The following is a 25,288-nucleotide window of genomic DNA, read 5'->3' as shown; positions in this document are numbered from 1 at the left end:
TACTACATAAGTTTTATATATCAACTACTAAAATCTCACGCAAAATGTTCTTCTTGTCGGTTTTAAAGGTTTTTAATATACGCAATTACTTTTTCAACCAATGTTCCTAAACACCTAAACTGAGAGAATTGTCAGTCCACTTTGTTGATCAAGGAGCATGGACATCACCGTACGGTCGTAGGCTGTATAATTAGCTTTCTGTAGAATTATATTAAAATTTTTGTTTTCTTACAACAATGAAGCATAGATATTTATATTATGCAATTGTATGCGTTTTAATATACTTGAGTCATACTTGGGTGGTTATTTTTGGAATTAGCACATCAAATAACACAGGAGCAAGTGTTTTATAAAAGTTTTTCAATTCTTTGTCGACAAATTTTGTCCAGTTTTACAAGTTTTAATATTGCATCGAGACATTTTTTATCACACTAAAATACTTACTACACTTTATTCAGGACAAAATCCGATATATCTGATAAAGTATAAATTATATTATTTACCCTGGCATAACATATACTGTTTTATTTGCAGAAATTACAGAAGGTAATAATGCTGTTTTATATACGCGGTATTTTATAAAATGCTAAAAATTAATTCCACTTATAAAACATTTTTATTACATACTGCTATAAGGTCAGCAACCATATACCTCAAATATATCTGTAAAAGCATCTGCTGCTTTCTTTGCTTTAAAAAATAAATTATGCCAAAAATGTTACGGTTAAATGTCCAGGGCGGTTTTAATTAAGTTTTAAAGGTCAACTCTTTCTCCGCTTCTTTTATATTATATTTTGGATTTATGGCCCGATGAATAAGGGTAGGATGAAACAAAAAAATAAATACTACATGGTAACCGGACCTTATATATCGTTAAAATTTTAAAGAATAAAAACGTGGCTTGTTGTATCCTGACAGACTCTGAGGAACATTAGAGAACTTTAGGCAGAAAAGAGTCAGGAGCGTTTAAGAATGGATCCATGCGAAATCTTTTCCAATGAATATTTTATGGAAATCCAATAATATAGAAAAATAAAACTTATTTTTCAAAATGTAGTCATCAAACTATTTAAAAATAGATTCAAATTAGCGGATAATTTGGGATCTATAGAGGTCAAGATCACCATACAGCACTCCTAGAGCTGCATATAAAATTAGCGACTTATACTATTAAACCTTAACCCCCTATGTAAACTATATAAACTTAACCGGATAAACCTTAGTTAGTAAGAGACCCAAAATGCAGCAACTACTTACTCAGTTCAATTATTAAGTACTATTTATTGGCCTATAAATTAGTTTCAAAATATTCTTTTGTTTGAAGCTTTATTGCGAAAAATCTATAGAATGTATTTTACTCAAGGTACTGTTCATCTGTTACTTTTTCCAACTTTCCGGCCATTTACAGATTTCATCTCGCAAAAACGATGTATCTTTTGAGACTACACACGAATTAATCCATTTTCTCGCATTTTCATAAGAAGTGTAGTGCTGCTTAGACAAGTCACAACTCACATGTTGGTAATCATACAATTAGTGACCAAAAAGAGCAAGCTCTGGAGAATAGGCAGGGTGGAGCAGCGTTGTCATGCTGAAAAATAACATTGTGATATCTTTGCTCGTATTCTGGCTATTTTTCGCACAATACTCGGTTCAAACGCATTAATGGTGGTCCATATCAATCTGCATTGATGGTTGTATCAAGTAATGACGCGAAATTCTCATACTCAATTTTTTTTTCGCTGTCTAGAGGGCTATTTGCCTTCTGTGTCAAAATAATCACTTTTGGAACATTGAAAACACGACGTCCAGGGAGTATGGTTGCCAAAAGCTTCACGCAACATTCTATAACCTCCCACCGCTTTCTTCTTCAAACTTAACGCAAAGATGATTTCCTCGGTACAAATTTAGATATTATTAATTTAAAACAAATAGGTCACACTCATCTGAGTGTTAAAGCATTTTTATTTCGATCAAAATGTAAGACGGTGTTTAAATAATTCATTAACTTGGTCATTGTTCGCGGTTAATTCAAATGATTCGTTAATCGTAATGTACGTTGTTTGCGGTTTTGTGGCATCAAAACCAATTATTTTATGTAAATACCAGTAGGATAAACTTAAAATTGTTGTACACTGTGATTAAAAACCTTTTACATTAAATTCACCCCAACATTTTCGAAAATTCCGTTTTCGTTATGTTGCAGTTATGTTACTGTCATGTGTGTTCAATTTTATAAGTGATTTTTGTGTGGGGATTATTAAGTGATTTTTCAATTGTTAATGTTTAAAAAATTCATTGCATGGATTTTATTTTGAAATGGACTTGCGGCTTTTCAAATTTTCCAATGACAATTAAATATCTTAGTGATGATAGATAACTCCGTACTTATTCTATATATTATTATATAATTAAAGGTATAAAATGCTTAAAAAGGTACAGCCCGTGTGAAGGGCGGTGAATATCTTGGCTACCCTTGAACATTAGTCGACCAAAACCACGTAAAACAAATGAAGGATCAATTTTTCAATCTTCATCTATTGAAAAAGGAGAAGGTGCTTAAATAAATTAAATTCCTACTTTCAAAGAAACATAGCAATAAACTAAGCCAAGTAATACGAGTTCCAACACGTTATATCCGACAAGAAAAATATTTTTGGTGCCAAGATATTACATTTAATACTGAAATACCATACCATCTCCATGTTTAGTAATTGAATATATTTTACTATAGAATGAAGTACTAGAAAGTTAAATTATTTACTAATTTCGTTCGTTGTTGACTGTTTCGCACAAAAGTTTCATACGTTACTTCTTTTATTACCTTAAAACAGATAGTTTTATGCGTTGTTTGTGTTGTGATAAATAATAATCACAATTAATAAAACAATCTTTAGGACAAATTTTAACTAAAAAGTAGTATAATCACTACATAGTATAAAACAAAGTCGCCTTTTCTGTCCCTATATCCCTATGTGCGCTTAAATCTTTAAAACTATGCAACGGATTTTGATGCGGTTTTTTTCAATAGATAGAGTGATTCAAGAGGAAGGTTTATATATATAATACATGCATAATATACTAAGGCAACATTGCTAATTTTAGAGGTTTCTAACGTGATGTTGTAAATTAACCAATTTTTTAGGCTTATTTAGCAATTAGCAAAAACGCTGCCTAACCCTACGAGTTAGATTAAATTAATGTACTACAGTATTGTACACCATAAAAAGGTCTACAAAAAAGTCCGCGATGGTATATGTTTATCTTTTAGGGATAACCCACATTAACCATTTTTATTGTTTACTTTTTACGTAAGAAAATGACTTATTTACGAAGCTATTTTAAGCAATACGGCATTAATCCTTATCGAATTAAGTACCTTAAATACAGTGTGCAATTAATATAGATCAATATGGTTCCTTATAGCATGTAAATTAAACAAATATTTTCGGAGATATTACAAATTTAAAATTTGCGTTTAAAAATGTGTAATGTAATAAAAATTGTATGAATTTAGATATTCCAAAGATAGCAGGAAATCTTCATAGTAAGTATAGGGGAAGAGGAATTGTTTTACTCCAAATTTAATGCGTGTAGGCCAAGGGCAGTAATGAATGAACCAAAAATACTGGATCGATTTTAATCATGTTTTCATTGAGTGACATTATGCATATATATTTTATGCCCGTGCAAAGTCGGAGCGGGCCGGTATGTTTTTATATACAACGTTCATATTTTTTCTGTAGTGTATTTAATTTAGTATCAGCATTGCACCCTTGCGAAGCCGGGGCGGGTCGCTAGTACAATAATAAAACGAAATCAATTGATTAAATATAACATTGGTATTTAAAAGAAAGAACATTATTTATAACCAGATATAAACTATTTTTATATTACCTAAAGGTACTAGGCATATTTTGATAAACTTTTTTTTTAATTCGAAAAAATATTGTACATTTTTAGATTTTTTTAAATTATATTATATTGTCTATATTTTATTACTTCCTATATTAATAGTAAAATAGGGTAAAACATATTTGAGGTCAGCATTCCATCGCTTTTTTACAAATTTAAAGTAACATTAAAATATAAAATTAATTTTACACGGCCATTAATTTAAAATAATTTGAAATCTTCAACATAAGGAATAAGCAAAATATATAATTTTTAAAATGCAATAGATTTATTGTTGAAAAATGTTGATATCCATGTGAATGACACCTAAATTTATAACAATAATCCACTCTACACAACAATAAAAAAATAAATTAACTTCAATTTTATCTTAGTTTTTACGCTCATTCATCAAGACAGAAATAGGGATAACATTTATATATTTGATGGAGAAGAATCAATTTCGGATGAGATGTTTTTAAAATATATTTTAGAGTTTCACTTACACCTACTAGGATTTATCTGGACTGGATTTATATATAGCGTGGATAGCGTGGACTCTGAACTACGATCCTCGACATTAAGCCTACAAACTGGAGTCACCAACTTTGACATCATCCCAGAGGGCATCCAGTCTTACCCAACCTGGATACAGGCGCGACTGGGATCATTTTCCTTGTCGGATTTCGGATTCTTATCTAAAAACAATCACATATGTTAAACAATCACAAATATTACGACCAAGCATTATTACCAAGCCGGCTGCAGATTTTTTCCGACATTTCCCCACTATTCCATATAGATCAAATCTTGTATATGAAATGCATTCTGACTGCATGTACGCTTGTAAAACTAACCCATGACGATATAAAATATAGTTTTCCATACTATTTGGCTAGAATAAAGAAAAAGACAATAGCATATGTACCAAAAAGAACATACAAAAATTTATAACAGACAAAGCAAATGAAATCTAAACCCAAATTTGATCGACAATATTTGATACGTTTATTAGACACGTTAAATATTATAACTATTCACAACTTGTTGGGAGTATTGTGTTTCTCAAAACATTTTTGGTAGATATAAAACTTTCTCTGCGTAAAGTAGATGCGTAAAATACCATGGATTAGTCTTTCACTAAAAAATCTTGACGTAACTAAATACATATACATACATGAATATTTTGTTATTATAAAAGACATTTCAGACATCAAATTCAAAAGGTGTTATATGAAACTTAATTCCGTAAAAGAATACTTTAAAATAATGTTAAATATCAGATAAAAACACCTGGAAAATAATATTTCCAGCATCACTTGTTAAATATTAAAAATTGCTTTACTAAGTTTTTCAATTATTCAACGCTCAATGTTAAGTCATTAATTACCCAGAGATTAGAACCTTAGAGATTGTTCTTGAGGGGGTTTCGAGTTGTCTCTTTATTGCTTCTCTCGCTTTTAAACTTTCTTTGACTTTAAGATCTTAAAAATCGTGAGTCTCTCGAGAAATATTATTACTCCAGTTATTTAATTTTATGTTTGCCCAACATCCTAAGATTTTAAATGCCACAGTTTAAAATCTAAATATAAATATATAAAATGTATTATAAAATACATCAAAATATATCCGATGTATATAAACACCAACATCTAATGAAAAGTGATTATCAATTATACAAAGTATATTAGCTGCGAATTTTACTCCATTATTTTTTTATGAAGAACAAACAGTTATCACACTCTTGTTATAAAAGCCTGAAAAGGAAAAACTAAATACATATAAAACCTACATTCATATCATCAGACAGAATTATTAAATGACATTTGAATAATTTAAAAGCAAGAAAATTGGGTAGATTGTTTTGTGATACAAAATGAATGGAATGGATGTACAAAACGACCTTTCAACAAATGCATAGTTCTTTCAATAAAACAGCCAATCCACGTCCAAAGTTAAGATTATATGAAATACAATTTCTGAAATATATGTTATATAGTTCATCCAAAGTAGTAGAGAACTCACGTCATTTCAATTTGTGATGTCAAAACGGTACTATGTTCCTACATTTAAAGTTGACATTTGATTTTAGTTTATTTTAGCTTTGATATATAACAACATTCTAATATAAAGAAAATAATGAAACAAATATGTTATAAAATTTAATGTAATAACATTATAGTACATCTAATACATATATTATGGAAGATTATATTATATATAATATAAAGTCGCAATAATTTGTAGATTAGAACACTTATGGACCTGTGACTTATGGACCCTGTGAACTTAATTCGCCTAAATAATTGTATATTCAAGTAATGTATTGTATTTTCATTAGAGAAAATATTTTTATGTTTAGTTCTTGTTTCTTACGTTGGTGTCTTTTCTTCTCAAATCATTCTCATATCACTGTGTTTCTCCTTAGTGTATTGTGTGTACAATTTTTTTGATAAAATTAGAATATATTCACTGTTTTCTCTCTAACGCATTTTCCATATCTGCATACCATAGAGTATTCTCCTCATACATTTCAACCAAATGCACATATATATCCTTAACATTGTATACATATATGTACACATAATTCTTTAACACTCTACAATACGATTTTTGTACACTTATTCTATATATTAATATACTCACTTTTAGTTGTTTCCCCTCCCATCACCCTGTTTTGGTATTGTAAGCATTGAATCATAATCCTACATTCAGAAAGATTCATTCACGCATTGTTACCTTCTGAGCCAGTATTCAACTCAATATCTAAGCTATTAATTTCCAATCTAATACTAGTTCACCATTCAACCATTTGCCAAAGGCTTCTTCTGTGTGTCTGATAGAGTTTCACAACGAAAGGTGTTATTGTAGAGAGTTTATTACTTTCCATGTATCCATACAGTCCTTGCCCATATATCTTTCTAGCCCTGAAAATCTACTGTAGTAATTCCTTCCCATATCCTATAATAACAATGTTTCATTTTGAAATACCTATGGCTTTACACAAGTGATGACTTATATCCCTCAAAGAGCTGCATATCCCTAGTTTACTAAAGTTTTCTACGGATATTTTATAATATCTTACTTATATCAGATAATATTTAATATCAGTACTTACCTCTCTAACGCATTTTACTGGTAAGAACGGGCCTCGATTACCTCATTTCTGGACGAAGTTATTGATTAGAGATGTAATCTGTTTCTGACCGACGATTTATTTGGCCTTGACATTTTCAACTAGGGTAATCAAAAATATGAATCAAAAATATAATATCTTAATTATATCAAATAATATTTAATATCAATACTTACCTCTCTAACGCATTTTACTGGTAAGAACGGGCCTCGATTACCTCATTTCTCGACGAAGTTATTGATTAAAAATGTAATCCGTTTCTGACCGACGATTTATTTGGCCTGGGCATTTTCAACTAGGGTAATCAAAAATATGAATCAGTGATTTGAAATTTGTTAAAAGAAGCAAAGCACCAAAACAGCGTTGGTTGATTTATAAACCCTAAGCGCCAATGTTTTGAAAATTTTTACTGGCTGATTAATTTACATGTTTGAACGTCATTGCATCAAAGAGCATTGCTTCAGAGGACACTGCATCTCTTTTTAACTTGATAAAATGAGAAGGAAAATATTGTAATAATATAAACTGGAATAGATTCTCACTGTTACTTTGGATAGACTATTATACGTCTACTATTGTATTTATATGTTATATAATATACGAGATTATGTATATCCTCGAAGTATATCAGTAACCCCTATAGTTTTATTTATCACACACATTCCCATATATATTTTAGATTTGGCTTTAATTTGCTTACATATGGAGTCATTGATATAACCGAGCTTTCTTTATCGTTACGTATAAAGATAATTCAATCACGCTGGATCAAAAACGTCATATTTGCGATACGGAATAAAGAGAAACAACACGCGAACTATTTTCCGATAAGATACGATAAAATAAATTATGTTCAATATTAATATTCACCAGATACGATATTCACCTGTCTTTTTAAACACAAATCGACTAGTATTGGATTGTGAATGTAAGGAAGTATACAGGTTATCCAACTGTGATAAAAAACAGATATTTTTTGAAATAAAAGATTAACGGGTTGGTAATTTTTTTTAATGCGTTTCGTTCTCTTTAAATTAATCCCATATATAATGTACCTTCTAATACATTCTTTCCATTCTGTGAAATCGATTTCTGCAATCTAGCTGAATTTTTGGAAATAGCAGAAAGTTAAATTGTCCGAAATCAGGCCATTAATGTGGCTGCGGAATAACATGAGTGGAAGAATTAATAATGAAAAATTCATGAAGAATCACGCGAGAAACCTTATTATATTGAAGGGCTCTAATATTTGTCACTCCATAATACGGTCCTTGGATTTCACCATGAGCTTGCTGCACAACTAAAGCCGATAACTAGAAGAATCATCTGCCTTCTCTGTGTCTCCAATTTAATGATTTTAGTATACTTTAGTATACATACTGAATTTCGGCAGTATCTTTGTCGGGTACATAATATAGATGTTAAAAAATCTAATCTATATTTTAAGAATTTGTAAGGTTTTGAATATTGGAAGCCACAGGACAATAAAGAAAAAAAATATTTCTTAAAGAATTTCTTAGAAAACAAGAAGTCAAGAAGCTTATATACCACTGTATAAGGATATATCATCAAGGTAGTATTTTCAATAAAACTATCGATATGATTATTATCTTACGAATCAATTTTAGGTAGGTTACGATAATTCAAGAAGGGTTACAGGCAAAAAATTAATTTGAATCTGTCTATTTACGTTTTTTTTTTTTTTTGATAAGAATGTTATAAGACTCAATATTGAAGCAAATATAAGTAGCCAATATAAATCCCAGAATAATATTCGACAAGTGAATTTTGACAAGGTAATAGGGAATTATATATTTAAGTAATTTCCATTAATCGTCCAGTTTATGGGCTTTGCAGGAGTGCAGGAAAATATTGCATACCATTAATTTGTTGATAAGGAAAAGTAATCTGCCAAAATATTAAAGAAGAGAAAAGCAGACCTTAGCAGAAATAAAATGAAAATAGTTGCCCATGAAATCTTGAAATATATTAACCTTATCTTTATTTGTAAATTTTCCATTGCAACTTTTATTGTATCGTAATTAATTAGTAATTAGAGTGAGAAGTATAAAGAGCTGTATCTACAAGAAAGTTGTTATAAAATTTTATTTATATATAATACATTTGGTAGTATTGTATATTTCAATATGTGGTAATTTAGTAAATGCAGGTTCATTGTTTTATATCCACTAATTTATAATTTACAACTAATTTTAAATTTTAAAATATATAAATGAATATAATTTTAATGATTAAAATGATTATAATTAAATTTAGTATTGTACTGTATTTTTCTTTTGACCTCCTCTAAAATGTTTCATAAATTAATGTCATGTTGTTACTGTTTTTTTTAAATCATTTTTACTATATATATATATATATATATATATATATATATATATATATATATATATATATATATGTGTATATATATACTAGCGACCCGCCCCGGCTTCGCACGGGTGCAATGCTGATACTAAATTAAATACACTACAGAAAAAATATGAACGTTGTATATAAAAACATAGCTGCCCGCTCCGACTTTGCACGGGCATAAAATATATATGCCTATGTCACTCAATGAAAACATGATTAAAATCGATCCAGTATTTTTGGTTCATTCATTACTGCCCTTGGCCTGCACGCATTAAATTTGGAGTAAAACAATTCCTCTTCCCCTATACTTACTATGAAGATTTCCTGCTATCTTTGGAATATCTAAATTCATACAATTTTTATTACATTACACATTTTTAAACGCAAATTTTAAATTTGTAATATCTCCGAAAATATTTGTTTAATTTACATGCTGTAAGGAACCATATTGATCTATATTAATTGCACACTGTATTTAAGGTACTTAATTCGATAAGGATTAATGCCGTATTGCTTAACATTATTAGCTTCGTAAATAAGCCATTTTCTCACATAAAAAGTAAACAATAAAAATGGTTAATGTGGGTTATCCCTAAAAGATAAACATATACCATCGCGGACTTTTTTGTAGACCTTTTGATGGTGTACAATACTGTAGTACATTAATTTGATCTAACTCGTAGGGTTAGGCAGCATTTTTGCTAATTGCTAAATAAGCCTAAAAAAATAGGTTAATTTACGACATCACGTTAGAAACCTCTAAAATTAGCAATGTTGCCTTAGTATATTATGCATGTATTATACATATAAACCTTCCTCTTGAATCACTCTATCTATTGAAAAAAACCGGATCAAAATCCGTTGCGTAGTTTTAAAGATTTAAGCGCACATAGGGATATAGGGACAGAAAAGGACTTTGTTTTATATTATGTAGTGATATTTGCTTCGCATGGTTTGTAGATTGTTCTGTGAGCTTAACCCCCGTACATGTAAAAAAACATTAAGAAGACGTGAATTGATGGGAAATAATGAATTTCGACACCACGGTAAAATATTTTACGAGCTTAGCCGTACCCTCGTATAGACGTGTCCCGTCCACTTAGAACCTTTATTTATGGGTCGTACGCCTCAAAACGTTTAATGTTGACCAGAACTGACGAAAAAATAATAATGGGACCCCACAGCATTTCGCTGGGTTCTAAATTTCGATTTGGATAATCCTGCATGCGCGACACATTATATGAAAACCCCTGCTACATTATTCATCAGATTCCTTAATGTTTACGTTTTTAAAGCCATCCGTTTTTTATATCTGGACAAAAGAATTTGTCGCTAAAAAAACGTACCTGCTCAGATGCATACATATTATTCCTTTTCCCACTTTAATGGTCGGGATTAGCAGCAAAGATTTCTGGTAAACGACGCTTTATCATACGATGTTATACATTTTTTCATATTGTTAATGTAGTTTTATATGAGGTCTTAAAATTAATTCGTAGCGTTTCTTATTATTAAGATAATTTATTTAAAACTAGCTGCCCTACTGACTGACTTCACATGAGTGTACTTTTTTCCAAACTCTGGTTTGCGCTGTAGCAATCTACTTCAGAAGAGCAAGCTATTGATTTATCCATCTTCTAAACTGATTATTATAGTTTTTTTAATGGGAGACTTCAATATCAAAGTAATCTAAAGTTAGGACCACAATATGCTTTTAAAAAGTCGATATTAAAACTAAAATATAAAGTAAATGTTCCCGCAAGTAGCATTTACTCAAAACCTTGAACACACTTGAATAGAAATAAAATATATGTTATGCTCATAGAGAATCGCTTATACATGAGAGTTATAGTTTTGACTGAAGCCTAGATTCAATTTTAGATCACGTAACTGATGGAGTTTTATCTTGTTAAGAGTAAAATAAGGTTAGGTATAATATTTATGGATCCATCCTCTTGGGATGATTAGAAGTTGGACGTTAATTCGAAGGCAATCAATTCGGAGACGTGGTTCCCAGCTACACATTTCTGCAAGCAGTCTAAGGCGAATTTTGAAAACTGATTTGAAAATGTAGATTGTGAAATTGAAGATTTTTCGTCTAAATTGATAATAAGCGATGAAACCCATTTTATTTTCAGTGGCCACGTCAATAAACTGAACAGTCGGTTTGGGCAACACATAATCCTCAATTAATTCATAAAACATCATTACATCCACTAAAAACAACTGTATGGTGTGGTATTCATGCTATAAATATCATTGGTCCCTATTTTTTTGAAAATTACCAAGATGTAACTGCTGAACGGTACCAAGACAAAACTCGAAATTTTCTTTTGCCTGAAATAAAAAAGCAAGGACTAGAGGACATGTGATTTCAGCAAGATGGGGCCACAGCAGATACAGCTCGATCAACAATTGAATTATTAAATGACCTTTTTCCACGAAGACTAATTTCGCGAAGTGGCGATTTAGCATGACCAGTCAGATCTCCGGATTTAACAGCACCAGACCTTTTCTTATGGGATTTTTTTGAAATTAAAAAACTATGTGAATAAGCCCCAAACGATTCAACATCTTAAACACAATATTCGTCACGAAATTGAAGAAAATCAGCATCAGATGTTGCAGGATGTCATGAAGAATATCTTAAAAAGAGTCGAAACTTTCATAACGAATCGCGGTCACTAACTAAAAAAAGTAAAATTATTAAAAAAACAAGAAATATCTCAGAAAAGTAACTCAGAAATTATCAGAAAAATAAAAACAAGAAAAAGCAGAGAATTATTCATTCCACAGAGACAACAAAAAAGAACAATAGTTGTAGATTATAAATCGATAATTAATAGAAAAGAATGAAATTACGAACAATACCAACACAAAAAATGTTACGCAAGAAATTTTTAACCGGATTTTTAAGAAGCAAAGATAGCAAATATTTTAACATAAAAATAACAATAGTGAATTTAAAATAAGAGAAGATAAATAAGAGATGATAAATGCCAGACAAAGTAGTACATATCAATAAGGAAAAAGAAGCTGAAAAGAGGAAGAACATAAAATGTGGACTAGACAGAAACTGATACCCTCCATACGACGAATTCAGTCTTATATATTCAGTATCTTTTGAAACATGGTTATTTAATTAAAAACACACAGATTTATTTCGGCAAAACAGTAAATGTTGATAAGACCAACAGTCTGAGACAAAATTAAAGAGTAAAATCAGATTTGCTAACAAATGTTTCAACTTTATTTGAAATAGTGTTGTTCGAGAGCGAACATCGTGGACCAAACCGGGTTCTAATCTTCGTTAAATTTTAATTAGAAGTCGGCAACCGCTAACCGGCCTTATATCCCGAGGGATATTTGATTTAATTAATCCAAGAAATTGGGTTTAGGGAATTATTCATGTAGGACGACGGTTAAAATATACAAACGTAACAGAAACAAGTGTTATTGTTTGATATCAGGCTAGTATATTATACTGTAACAATTTCATCTACGAATACGTATCTTCCCAGTGATAAATTAAGCTACTAAGTAAATTTCATCCTACCTTTTATTTCCCAGTTTAATTAATCGTCTCTTGACGGAAAGGCAATGTGAAATAAAGTTTTCACATATTTTAGAGCAGATCAATTATCGATTTCTAATTGCCTATAACATAAAATCTATAAATTTTTTATTTCCATTTTTAATCCAAACTACTACTGAAAGATCTTTGAAATAGCATTGTTTCTACTTGAATTTTCATGGTACCCTTCTCCGGAATGGTTTTCCAAAATCTATCCACTTCAGATTCAACTAGTTTTGTTACTACTAAAGGACATACATAACTAGGAGGATCCATCGGCCCTATCTCAGTCTCTGATAAAATAATATTTATACATGTCACTGCTGTATTTTTTATTACATGCACCTCACTACACAACACTACACAAGATCAGATGGCTTGATTCTTTTGAGCCGGCGTCCTGCTCTGGTGGTATCCAAAATTTGCAATACTCCAATATTCTCATGAATATGGAGTCTTTCCTCATGATTTATTGACTGACTGTGCGCATCTGAAGGTCGATGTAGGTAGTCAGTCCTGTAGTATTTGGTTGCGTCCACAATACTTCTCAGGATTTTGTTCTGAAAAATTTGTATTTTGTTTATGTTACTCTTTGCAGAACATCCCCATAATTGAACTCCGTATGTCCATATAGGTTTCAGTATTTGCTTATATAACAGCAATTTATTAGGTACTGATAATGGTGATTTTCTTCGAATTAGCCAAAACATTTTCCTATATTTCAATTCCGGTTCTTTTCTTTTATTCTTTATACGTTCCTTCCAGCGAAGTTTTGCATCAAGATTCATTCCGAGATATTTAGCGTTGTTGCTATATGGAATGATAGTATTATATAACGTTATTGATGCTTGTATGGTCTGATTGTAGGTGAACTGCCCGTGCACAGATTTACTTTCGTTAATTTTTATTCTCCAAACTTGTGCCCAATTATTTACATTCTCATTTGCTTGTTGTAATTTTTGTGCGACCTCTTCACTATTGTCTCCGACAGCTATAATTGCAGTATGGTCAGCAAATATAGCCATCGTAATATTCTCCATTTATGGTATATCACAAGAATAGAGTAGATAAAACATTGGCCCCAGTACACTTCCTTCTGATACACCTGCTTTAGCTTCTTTTGTTGTAGAATCAGCTTTTTCTTGTTATTCTAAGCCACTTCTTTTTTTTTAGTATCTGCGATTCCTCTTCTTTACGTTCCATATCCAGTATCCCCTCATGTATTGCTCTTCCAATATCTCTATTGTCATGCGATAAAACTGAAAAAAAAAACGTATCCGAATAAACATTCTCATAAAAAATTACCTGTTGTAATGTTGACCCTCCCCTTCATTTTGTAGTATATTTTCGAGTTGTTCTGATTCATTTTGTATGTTTTCTTCTGATTCTTGATCCCCAGACGACAATAACTATTCAAATCTAATACAAAAATAATCGTACCTTCAGAATCGGAGCCAGCATTTCCTAAACATTTTCCGGTTCCCACCTATCATCATCATCGGATAGTACAATAATCTCATACTGAACAGTGATACTTTTCAAGTATACTCAATACTTCTCAGTTAAAAATTACTCGTCAGTTATTTTTTTTTCGAAATGGTCTTGCACTGAAAGCAAAACAAAGGTCTCAGTCAATAAGACCTAGAAAATATTTCTTCATCTCAAAGGACATTAAAAAAATTCAAAAATCGTGTCTGTCTTGGAGGTACGTCACATTCTATATAATTTATAAATATTTCGAACATTAAATTCAATCATTTACTTATGTTCTATCATTATCTCGATCAATATCCAGCAATATTTTAATTTTGTGACTCATATTCAAGCGCGTGTTTAGCTACAAACTGTGAAACATGCGTCTCTATAATGCCGTCGAGCTAATTTTACCGGTATACTTATTACGAGTCCATCTATGTGGACAACTAGTTTTGACATCGGAAGTAAATTCAGGGGAGCAAGTGAGCAGTGTAAAAAGTCGTGTCCACTGTAGAGAACTAGTCGCCCGAAAGGATTAAGCGGCGATTCAAAATTTATCAAAATAAGCAAAGCGCTAAAACAACGTTTGCCTAATTTTTTGAAGAATTTTGCAGAAATTTGACAACCGAACGACTCTTGCAGGTTGATTCGGTTATATATTCGAACCTATAACACAGCATGGTAAAACATCGTCTGATATTTATATATAAAGCGAATTTACAAACTGCAGTAGGCAATACATTATACATTTTTATGACGCAAGTTCACTGCGACTTTGAATAGACTATAGCATTCCGGTCCTTCATCGGATTAGATCTTAGAAGAAAGCCGTTCTTAGTTGATAATAGATCACTAATTTATGCCTGAATCTAGCCAAATTAATTGTCCTATTTTATAAAAACGAGCTGTTGGGACAGTCATGTAAAATGTAAGTTACGCTAATTGTAGAATTCTTTCGGTTCTATTGTTAGAGGGTCTAATTTCTTAAATCTTTTAACTGAAGTTATTAGTATTTATGACATGGTAAATATAGACAGGCAAAAGGTGCCAAGTAATCAGAAAAGACGTGTTCAACAAGGATGATTCCCATCGGCTCGTTGTCGAGCGTTTAGGATAACGACGGTTTAGGTACCGAGGCTAGACGAAACGTGTCGGATGGTAGTCTTAGAAGTAAAGGACTCCTTATGGCTCCTATAACCATAAATACTAAGAAGACCCGAAATCGTGGAATTTTTGTGAGAAGTTCTAGTTGGAAAGGTGTTTCCCACCCCGATATTGTCAGCAAATTGGGGTACAGAAAAGGGTTTCTTGGACCAGCCTTGTTCACTACCACCAAGAACCCGAGGGAGGATCTTCAGCGATAAAACACTGTGCATCCACAACGAGAAGACAGTCTGACAGTAATTTGCATGAACACGGGGGGAAGGAGTTGGAAAATGGGAAGAGTAAAGTATTGCTGAGAGAAAGTATTGAGCTATTTTAAGAAGAAGAAATTATTGTATTAATTGAAGTATCAATGAAAGCATATAATTCCTGTCTACATTAGCCAGTCTAGACTTTTCGTTATTGGTAAGTACATGCGATTTGAATCATAATCCTTTTCCGATGACGTATTAATTAATATCTTTTAAATGTAAGTTAATCTCATCTTTGGGTATTAATTTACTCAAGGAAGAAAGATTTAATACAAAATTATACGTTTGTACGTACAAATAAAACGTAATTGAATTGTTTCTTGCCATCATTCTCAATGAATATTCAAAATGACAATTCAGAATTCTCCTCGGGTCAACGTACTCAGAGGGGTACTTTATTCTTCATTCAGATGCGACATTTTAATTGCAAATATCAAATTAAATCTTAACGAAACACCTTGAACTGCCGATTTTCAAACTGACGTGATAATTATTAAGGTCTGCTTTAACTTTTGTCAGTACATTATCAGATAAAGTTACACAACCAATATATAGAAATTAATAATTTCCAAGCAGTAATAAAAATATTATTGGCACACTTATATAAAAGTTGGCGGTTCAAAGTTCGTAAAATTCCAACTAAGATTTATACGTACCCTCTGCATCAAGTAGTCAAAAAAGTGTGCTGGAATATATTTTTTCATAATCTGCTTGAGTTTTGCCACCTTTTGTTTTTGTTTTGCAATTTATGGTCCAATCCTCAATATAAAATCCTTTCAGTAAAACTTCCAATACACGTCATAAAAACGGATAATGTGTATAAACGTAACCACATCAAATTTAAGTTTCGGTTCATTTTGACTTTTGTAGTAAAACCATAAGTGCGTCACTATAAGACTTGTGAATGTAAAACTGTGAAATATAAAATTTCTGCAATGGCGGGATTATACAATGGATACATTAAAACATTATATAATAATCTATCGACTCACTACGATTATGATACAAGTAACAGGTCAACTAAAAAGTCCCCGACCTGACACATAGATGGCGCTACTACAAATAAATCCATTTGTTTTTAGTTAGCCCTAACTCTCAAAAGATGCGTGCATAAATTTAACAGCTGTCGGATCATTAGTTTGTCAATTATAGCATTTTGAGTGAAGCAACTTTGGTTATTGTGAAAAAATGGATAAAAAGGAATTTCGCGTGTTGATAAAAGATTGCTTTTTGAGGAGAAAAATTCAGTTGAAGCAGAAACTTGGCTTGATGCCGGGACCGGGATCAAGCCAAGACACCATTCCGGACACTGCCCCAGGAAAATCAACCATCAACCAACCATATTGGTATGCTAAGTTTAGACGTGGTGAAATGAGCATCGAAAACGGTGAATGCAGTGGACGCCCAAAAAAGGTTGTTACCGACTAAAACATGAAAAAAATCCACAAAATGATTTTGAATGACCGCAAATTGAAATTGAATGATATAGCAGACACTCTAATAATATCAACTGAACGTGTACATGATATTATTCACGAATATTTGGTATGATAAAGCTATGTGCAAAGTGGATGCCGCGCGAGCTCACTTTTGACCAAAAACAACGAGTTGATGATTCGGAGCAATGTTTGAAGATGATCAAGCGTAATAAACCCCAGTTTTTGCTTTGATATGTGACAATAGGTGAAGTGTGGCTGCATCATTTCACTCCGAAGTCCAATCGATAGTCATCCGAATGGACTGCAAAAGATGAACCCGCTTCCAAAGCGTGGGAAAATGCAAGGTCGGCTGGCAAGGTTATGGCGCCTGTATTTTGGAATGCGCATGGAATAATTTTCATTGACTACCTTGAAAAAGGAAGGACCATCAACAGCGACTATTATATAACGTTGTTGGAGCGTTTGAAACACGAAATCTCCGAAAAAACAGCCGTATTTGAAGAAAGAGAAAGTGCTGTTTTACCAAGACAATGCACTGTGTAATAAGTCAGTGAAAACGATGGCAAAAATCCATGAATTTTTCTTCGAGTTACTTCCTAATCCACCGTATTCTTCAGATCTGGCCACCAGCATATATTTAAGTTGTTTAAGAATTATAACTATCCATATTTGAGTTCATATCATATTTAATAAGTCTATGATAAAGGCATGACTTTTAACAATTATTAGTAAAATTTGTAAACAGAAAATATTTTTTGATTATTAAAACAATATATTTGTACGAATAAAAGTATTATTTATTTCTTATTTTAATTTACAAATTATCAAGTTCAGAATGTAAATAAAATGAATGCCATAGTAAAATAATATTTGCGATAAAAACCTTAAATACCATTTAATCATAGAAAGAATAAAATTTTTCTTTTAAAAAAATAGTTATACCTGAAAGGTATCATAAACTCTACAGCAAAATACCTACCCACTAAATAACAACCACTACACAAAGAACTTAAAATTCTAAACTAGACTCCTAAAAGCTCCTAAAATATACAACTGCCCTTTTTACCTTTTAATGTATTTTCTTTTGTATAAAGGTAAAGCAACAAAAGGAAAGAAACTTTATTTTCCTTTTTCATTTTTTTATACATACTTTTTCTGTATATGTCTCGTCACTCTATTTTTTTTTGATACTATAAAAAGCTGATTTGAGTATATCAAGCTGAGAGGGGTTTGGCTTTTACAGATGTTCCAACGATAACAATACTATAATAGAACATTTTGTTAAATGGAAATGAATTTGTTAATTTTGTTTATTTATATTTTTGTTTTGTTTTCTTGGATATAGATTAAATAATGTAAATAATAAACATAATTATATCTGTACAAGATTGTACTTGATGTTGTTTATATAGTTTTTGGGCAATGTTTTTCCTTTTTCGGAAGTAACAAATCAAATTATGACAAAAAATTAGCTCCTGGAACGACTTTAAAACATAGTAACTTTATATCTAGAATATCCTGCCTAATTATATGTCCTATTTTCCTCAAATTGCCTGTCAAACGCGATACAACACTGTTTAATAGATTAATAATTACTAGATATATGCGAACTTGAAGCCGCCTTGAAAATTGGGCTAGTATACAATTATTATTTAAAAAAATATTTATTATCAAATTTAATTAAATTGTGTAATCATAACTGAAATAATAATATTAAAATTCCAGAAATACTAACCGTGAAATATTGTAGAATATTGAAGAACGTTACGTTAAAATACTACCACTATAACATTTGACAAGAAAATTAATATATATAAGTAAAACCTCTAAAGAGTACCTTATAATAGCACAATCTCAACTTAAATTTTAACTGTGAATATAATATGATTGAAATCAAGTGCTCTATGACAAACTTTATGATGATAATTTAAAGATACAGATGCAAGTATATTTGACAGGGCTAACAGATCACTTGAAAGGTCCCCAGCCTGGCACATAGATGGCGCTATTAGAATGGCGTGGGAAAATGCAACAATCGCCTGGCAAGGTTATGGCGTCTTTATTTTGGGATGCGTACGGAATAATTTTCATTGACTACCTTGCAAAAGGAAGGACCATCAACAGCGACTATTACATAGTGTTATTGGACCGTTTGAAGGACGAAATCGCCGAAAATGTGCGCATTTGATGAAAAAGAAAGTGCTGCTTCACCAAGACAATGCACCGTGTCACAAGTCAGTGAAAACGATTGCAAAAATCCATGAATTGGGCTTGTTATTGTTTCTTCATCCACCGTATTCTCCAGATCTGACCCCCAGCAACTATTTCCTGTTCTCAAGTATCAAAAGAATGCTCGCTGGGAAGAAATTTTCGTAGAATGAAGAGGTGATCGCCGAAACTGAAAAGTTGAAGGGTCGCTATAATCAGTGTATCACCCTTGAAGGGAATTATGTTGAATAAAAAAAGTAATTTTGCCAAAAAAGTGTATAGTAGGCCAGAGACTTTTCAATTGACCTGTTACGAAAGTATTCATTTTACATAGTTGATAGTAACTACAGCAGAGAAAAAAATTTAAATCATTGTACAGTTGATGATGGATGTTTGATGTTCTTAAACTCTTAGCAGCTCTGTATAGTATCAAATTACCTTGTAAATATTTGGGTAAACAGATTGTACGAATTTTGAAGTTCATTTTAATAATAACCTTACTAGATATTCCAACCTTATAAGCATGTACAAATTATACTATACATTTTTAAACTAGAACTCTGCTTAGTTCTTTTACTTTACTTGACTATGATGACAACATTTATTTCATACATTGTACGTAAATATTGTTTAAAATGGTTTAAAACTTGATAAAATCAGATTGTTCAATCAAATATGTATCACTTGCCCTTGAGCTGGTGGATTATATAGCCCATCGAACTATTTGATGTACAAAAATCCAAATATGTGATATTAGCTTTATATAATTCATGTACAACCAAACCAGTCGCATTATATTAAATATAGTTTTCTATATTAATAAAAATATTATGGACTCATATACAAATGAAGAATGATTTACCTCGATATTACGTTAATTATACTTTAATCAAAATTAAAGGTAATTAAAAGAGTAAAAACACATATTAGAATGATTTTATGGCCGTGAATAAGTTACGATCAATAGACGACTTTAAAATCGCCTAATAAATCATGTTAATATTTTTCTAGCTTAATTTAAAAAAACCAGCTTCTCTCTGTACAATATTGAAAAAATAGATCTCATATAATTTCAGGTAATTTTAACAGATAACTGAGCTCGGAATAATTTAGGTCGCTATAATTAGATAATTAAATGGAGGGTAAGCTACGTAGCAAAGCTCATCTTAGAATAATTAACATGAAATTTATGAAAGAGTAATCTGGCTGGATGAAATTTCAGCATCGTAACATTTTTTTTTATTTAATATATTTTTTATGTGTAACATTTTTACGGTAGTCGATATCATATTACGGAACACATATCGATAGAGAGTTATCAATAAATAAATCTGCTAAAAATATTAAATGTATTATTTAATGTATTAATGTGTTTATGTACCGTTATTGCATGTACTCCATTTTTATAATATTTTTTTTAATTTTAAAAAGCCTTTGAAAAATGTTGGTACCACATATATCAATTAATATATTTTTCATCATTTTCTTTAACTTTTTGCTATCTTTCTGGCAACCTGGCAATAATGTATCAAAAGAACAATGTGACTACTAAGAACGCTGGATATTACAGGAATTCCCTTTCGAGCTACGAAATTCCCAATTATTATTAATTATTACGAATATTCCACCTCGGTGTGAATATAGCAGGATATAAACGAATGGCTTTTTTGCAGAGTATTATGGCATTAAATCCACTTTTCATCGCCAATCATAATACTCAATAGAATACTATTGCCTGGTAATCATGCCATTTTCAGTCATTTCATGTGGTTGTTATTTTAGATTCATTGTTATTGATTTTCTTTGGCTCCCAAGACCATTCTTTATCGTTGATATCAAAATTACCACTTTTAAATTGTTTTAACCAAAACTGACCATTGCGATATAAAGGAGTAGTATCACTATAAGTTTTTAAAAGAATTGGATGAGCAACATATTTTTAAAAATCAAGTAACAAATGTAATTATATCATCATATCAAAAATCCTCATAACTTTTTTAACATTTGTTTACATGGATACTTCGAATTGTCACCGATCAGTTATCGCTGATCAAATACATTCAATAACCTATTAATAATTAAAATTAGATATACTTGACACCTATCGTTTAAAGTTAGTGCTGTCCATAGATTCTTATTATGGTACTTATATAAAGAACAAAAATTCTTATTTATTAAAGAATGGGACCAAAGAATAAAGACGGGAAATTAGGTTAATATTATATGCAGCAACTAGAGAAAGAAAATATATTGAGACGTAGGCTTTTATAATTCTAGTACCTTTAAACCCAACAGCCTTTGTCCGCTAATAAAACGTGATAGCAACACATATGGTTTTGTACTAAACAGATAAGATGTTCATGACATATACCTATTCTGTTTTCTCTATACTCGTCATGCTCTGATTGATAAAAACTTTATCTGATTCTTGTAAACCATACCTAATAAACAAGTACGATCTGTCTATATTTATGTCATCTATGTGTGACATCAAAGACTAGACTGCGAAATTTTATCTATCTTTTCCTACATGTTCAATACCTCAGTTTACACTTTAGCAATAGAAAACATATTAAACGTTAATGTATACATATATATATATATATATATATATATATATATATATATATATATATATATATATATATATATATATTACGTGAGAAATAAAAGATTAAGACAATATGAATACATAAATGAAGTATAGATGAAAATATAGTGATTATGTAGCTACATAATTTGCATAGAAGGAACAGAATTAGCGCAATTAGAAGTAATTATAAAATGTAAACAGTAAATTTGTAAACATTTTAATGTATTGATAAATATTAAGGTATTTAACTATTAATGCAATAAGATATGTAACTTTGAACCTTATATCAATTATTTTGATTATTTGCTTTATAGACCTAAGCTTTCAAAATTAAGAGTAATGACTAACATTTAAAATTTAAACTAATGTTAAATATTAAATACATTTCTGATCTTACGTTGAAAATACTGTGAAAACCAGTTTTAGTAACCAAAAGTATTTTAAAATTATTCTCCTTACTTTATTATGTGAGAAACATCATATCCTCTCCAGTCTCAGCTACATAAAGATGACGAAAATAAAATTACTAGCTTTCTAGATCTGCCATTTCAAACGAACTTACCGTACGAGAAATTAACGGTCAAAAAAGTTCACTCAAGTCAAACAAACAATAATGAGTGAGATTAATATTGAAAAATCTCCAGGTTATGACTTAATTACTGGTAAAATTTTAAAAGAACTATCAGAAAGGGGTATAAATCTATTAACATTTATATTTAATGCTATGCTACGAACTAATTACTTCCCTAACATCTGGAAAGTAGCTAAATTATTAATGATTCTTAAACCAGGAAAAATACCAGAAGATGTGACCTCCTACCGGCCTATAAGTTTATTACCGATAATCTCGAAAGTTTTCGAGAAACTATACGTAAAGAAGCTTTAAAAAATTATTCCAGAATGTCAGTTTGGGTTTCGCAATAAGCATGGGACTATAGAATAAGTGCATAGACTTGTAATCAAAATAAACACTGACCTAAATGCTAAAAGATATTGTTCAGATGCATGGCATGGCATACGGGCTTGCAGGTTAAACCAAAGAAACTTCTCCCTCATTCGGACTATCAGTTACAAAAATCTCACCTCACTGATAGATATTTTATTGTAAATAAAGGCGATGAACATACCGAATTAAATTCCATATCTTCAGGAGTTCCGCAAGGTAGTGTACTGGGTCCAACACTGTATCGTCTGTACACGGCCGATCTGCCCACCACAAAAATAACTACTGTTGCAACAAATATTTTTGATGGTGTAACGACACTTTGGTAGAATCTCATCTTCCATCTTCAGGTCCTGTTTCCTTCTTCTCGTTATACAAGCAGATTATACAAGCAAATACATTTTCACCTTACTTGTTACTGTAACGCAAATAGTGCATCTATTTAGGTTATTAGGAAAGCAAAATTATTGTTTTAGGTGTTCCTGAAGCCATAGATATGAAGTTCACCATCCAACCCACTCCCAGTGAGTCTGGCTTCAGTCAATGGGTGGCCGCCATGAAAATGGTCGCTCAACTACCCGGCGGCATACCATCGGAGTTCAGGAGACGACTCTGGCTCACAATGGCTGAAAGACACTTGATGTCACGAGGGGTAAGTAATACATAATCACTAAATCATCACTAAAACGTGGCAGTCACGAAATGATCTTAATAGGTGGACTGGTGCGAAGTGGAGAAGTCCTGCTTCAGTGAATGGTCGCATCCCACGGATGGTGAACTTGGTATCCAGATCGTCAAAGATTTGCACAGGACGGGGTGCAGCTTGTTTTGTGGCAAGGACAGTCAGGAAAATCAGGCGTTGCTCAAGAAAGTTCTTCTGGCATACGCCAGATGGAACAAGACTGTAGGTAAATGGCATGATACAGATTCCGAGTTGACCCGAAGCCTGATTTACCTTATTTTCAGGATATTGCCAGGGTTTTAACATGCTGGCTGCCTTATTATTGCAAGTCACAGATCGATGCGAGAGCGAAGCTTTGAAACTCATGATTTATCTGATAGAAGGCGTTTTACCGGATTCCTATTTTGCCGACAGTCTCAGGGGTTTGTCGGTGGACATGGCTGTATTTAGGGAATTGCTTCGCAGCAAGCTTCCCCGTTTGTCCAAGCATCTCGATGTTCTGCAAACCGCCGTTAAGGATGGTTCCAGAAGCTATGAACCACCCCTAACTAATGTGTTTACAATGCAATGGTAAGTGTCTACAATAAAGATTATATCTGATAGATAACAAGTCAATTAAAGTCTCCAGTCTGACACATAGATGGCTCTACTAGAATTAAATCCATTTGGTTTTTAGTTGGCCCTAATCCTCAAAAGATGCGTGTATAAATTTGACAGCTGTCAGATCATTAATTTGTGAATTATAGTATTTTTTCAGTGAAGCAACTTTTGTTATTGTGAAAAAAATGGATAAAAAGGAATTTCGCGTGTTTATAAAATATTGCTTTTTGAAAGGACAAAATACAGTTGTAATAAAATAAGCCCTAGGAAAATCAACCATCAAGGATTGGTATACTAAGTTTAGATGTGGTGAAATGAGCACTGAAGACGGTGAACGCAGTGGATGCCCAAAAGAAGTTGTTACGACGAAAACATTTAAAAAATCCACAAAATGATTTTGAAATATCGTCAATTGAAATTGAATGAAATAGCAGACACTTTAAAGATATCAATTGAACGTATACATCATATAATTCACGAATATTTGGGTATGAGAAAACTCTGTGCAAAGTGGGTGGCGCGCGAGCGCACTTTTGACCAAAAAAAACGAAGAGTTGATGATTCGGAGCAGTATTTGAAGATGATCAAGCGTAATAAACCAGAGTTTTTGCGTCGATATGTAACAATGGATGAAACATGGCTCCATCATTTCACTTCGAAGTCCAATCTACAGTCATCCTAGTAGACTGCACACTATGAGCCCGCTCCAAGGCGTGGGGAAACGCAACAAATGGGACAATGTTATGGCGTCTGGACTTGGGGATACGCATAGAAGAGCAAAAATCCATGAATTGAGTTTCGAATTGCTTCCTTATCCACCGTATTCTCCAGATCTGGCTCCAGCGACTATTTCCTGTTCTCAGATGCTCATTGGGAAGAAATTTTCGTCGAATGAAGAGGTGATCGCCGAAACTGAGGCCTATTTTGAAGCAAAGGACACATCATACTACAA

General features: G+C 31.7%; 1 protein-coding gene across 1 annotated transcript in view; it reads left to right on the top strand.

Moving 5' to 3' along the window:
- The window catches only part of LOC143199811 (uncharacterized), a 51,103-nt gene that overhangs the window by 22,354 nt on the left and 3,461 nt on the right, over positions 1–25,288 (top strand). The window contains exons 5-7 of the mRNA XM_076409920.1: positions 23,531–23,706; positions 23,770–23,962; positions 24,021–24,306. Of these exons, the coding sequence (XP_076266035.1) occupies positions 23,531–23,706; positions 23,770–23,962; positions 24,021–24,306 (655 nt within the window). The remainder of the gene's footprint in view (positions 1–23,530; positions 23,707–23,769; positions 23,963–24,020; positions 24,307–25,288) is intronic.

Source organism: Rhynchophorus ferrugineus, unplaced genomic scaffold (genome assembly GCF_030347505.1).
Source record: "Rhynchophorus ferrugineus isolate W39M unplaced genomic scaffold, kcgeb_rfMv2 rfM7, whole genome shotgun sequence".
In the NCBI taxonomy this organism is placed as follows: domain Eukaryota; kingdom Metazoa; phylum Arthropoda; class Insecta; order Coleoptera; family Curculionidae; genus Rhynchophorus; species Rhynchophorus ferrugineus.
The sequence above is the reverse complement of the archived record's forward strand: the minus strand, read 5'-3'. Positions and strand labels throughout refer to the sequence as shown.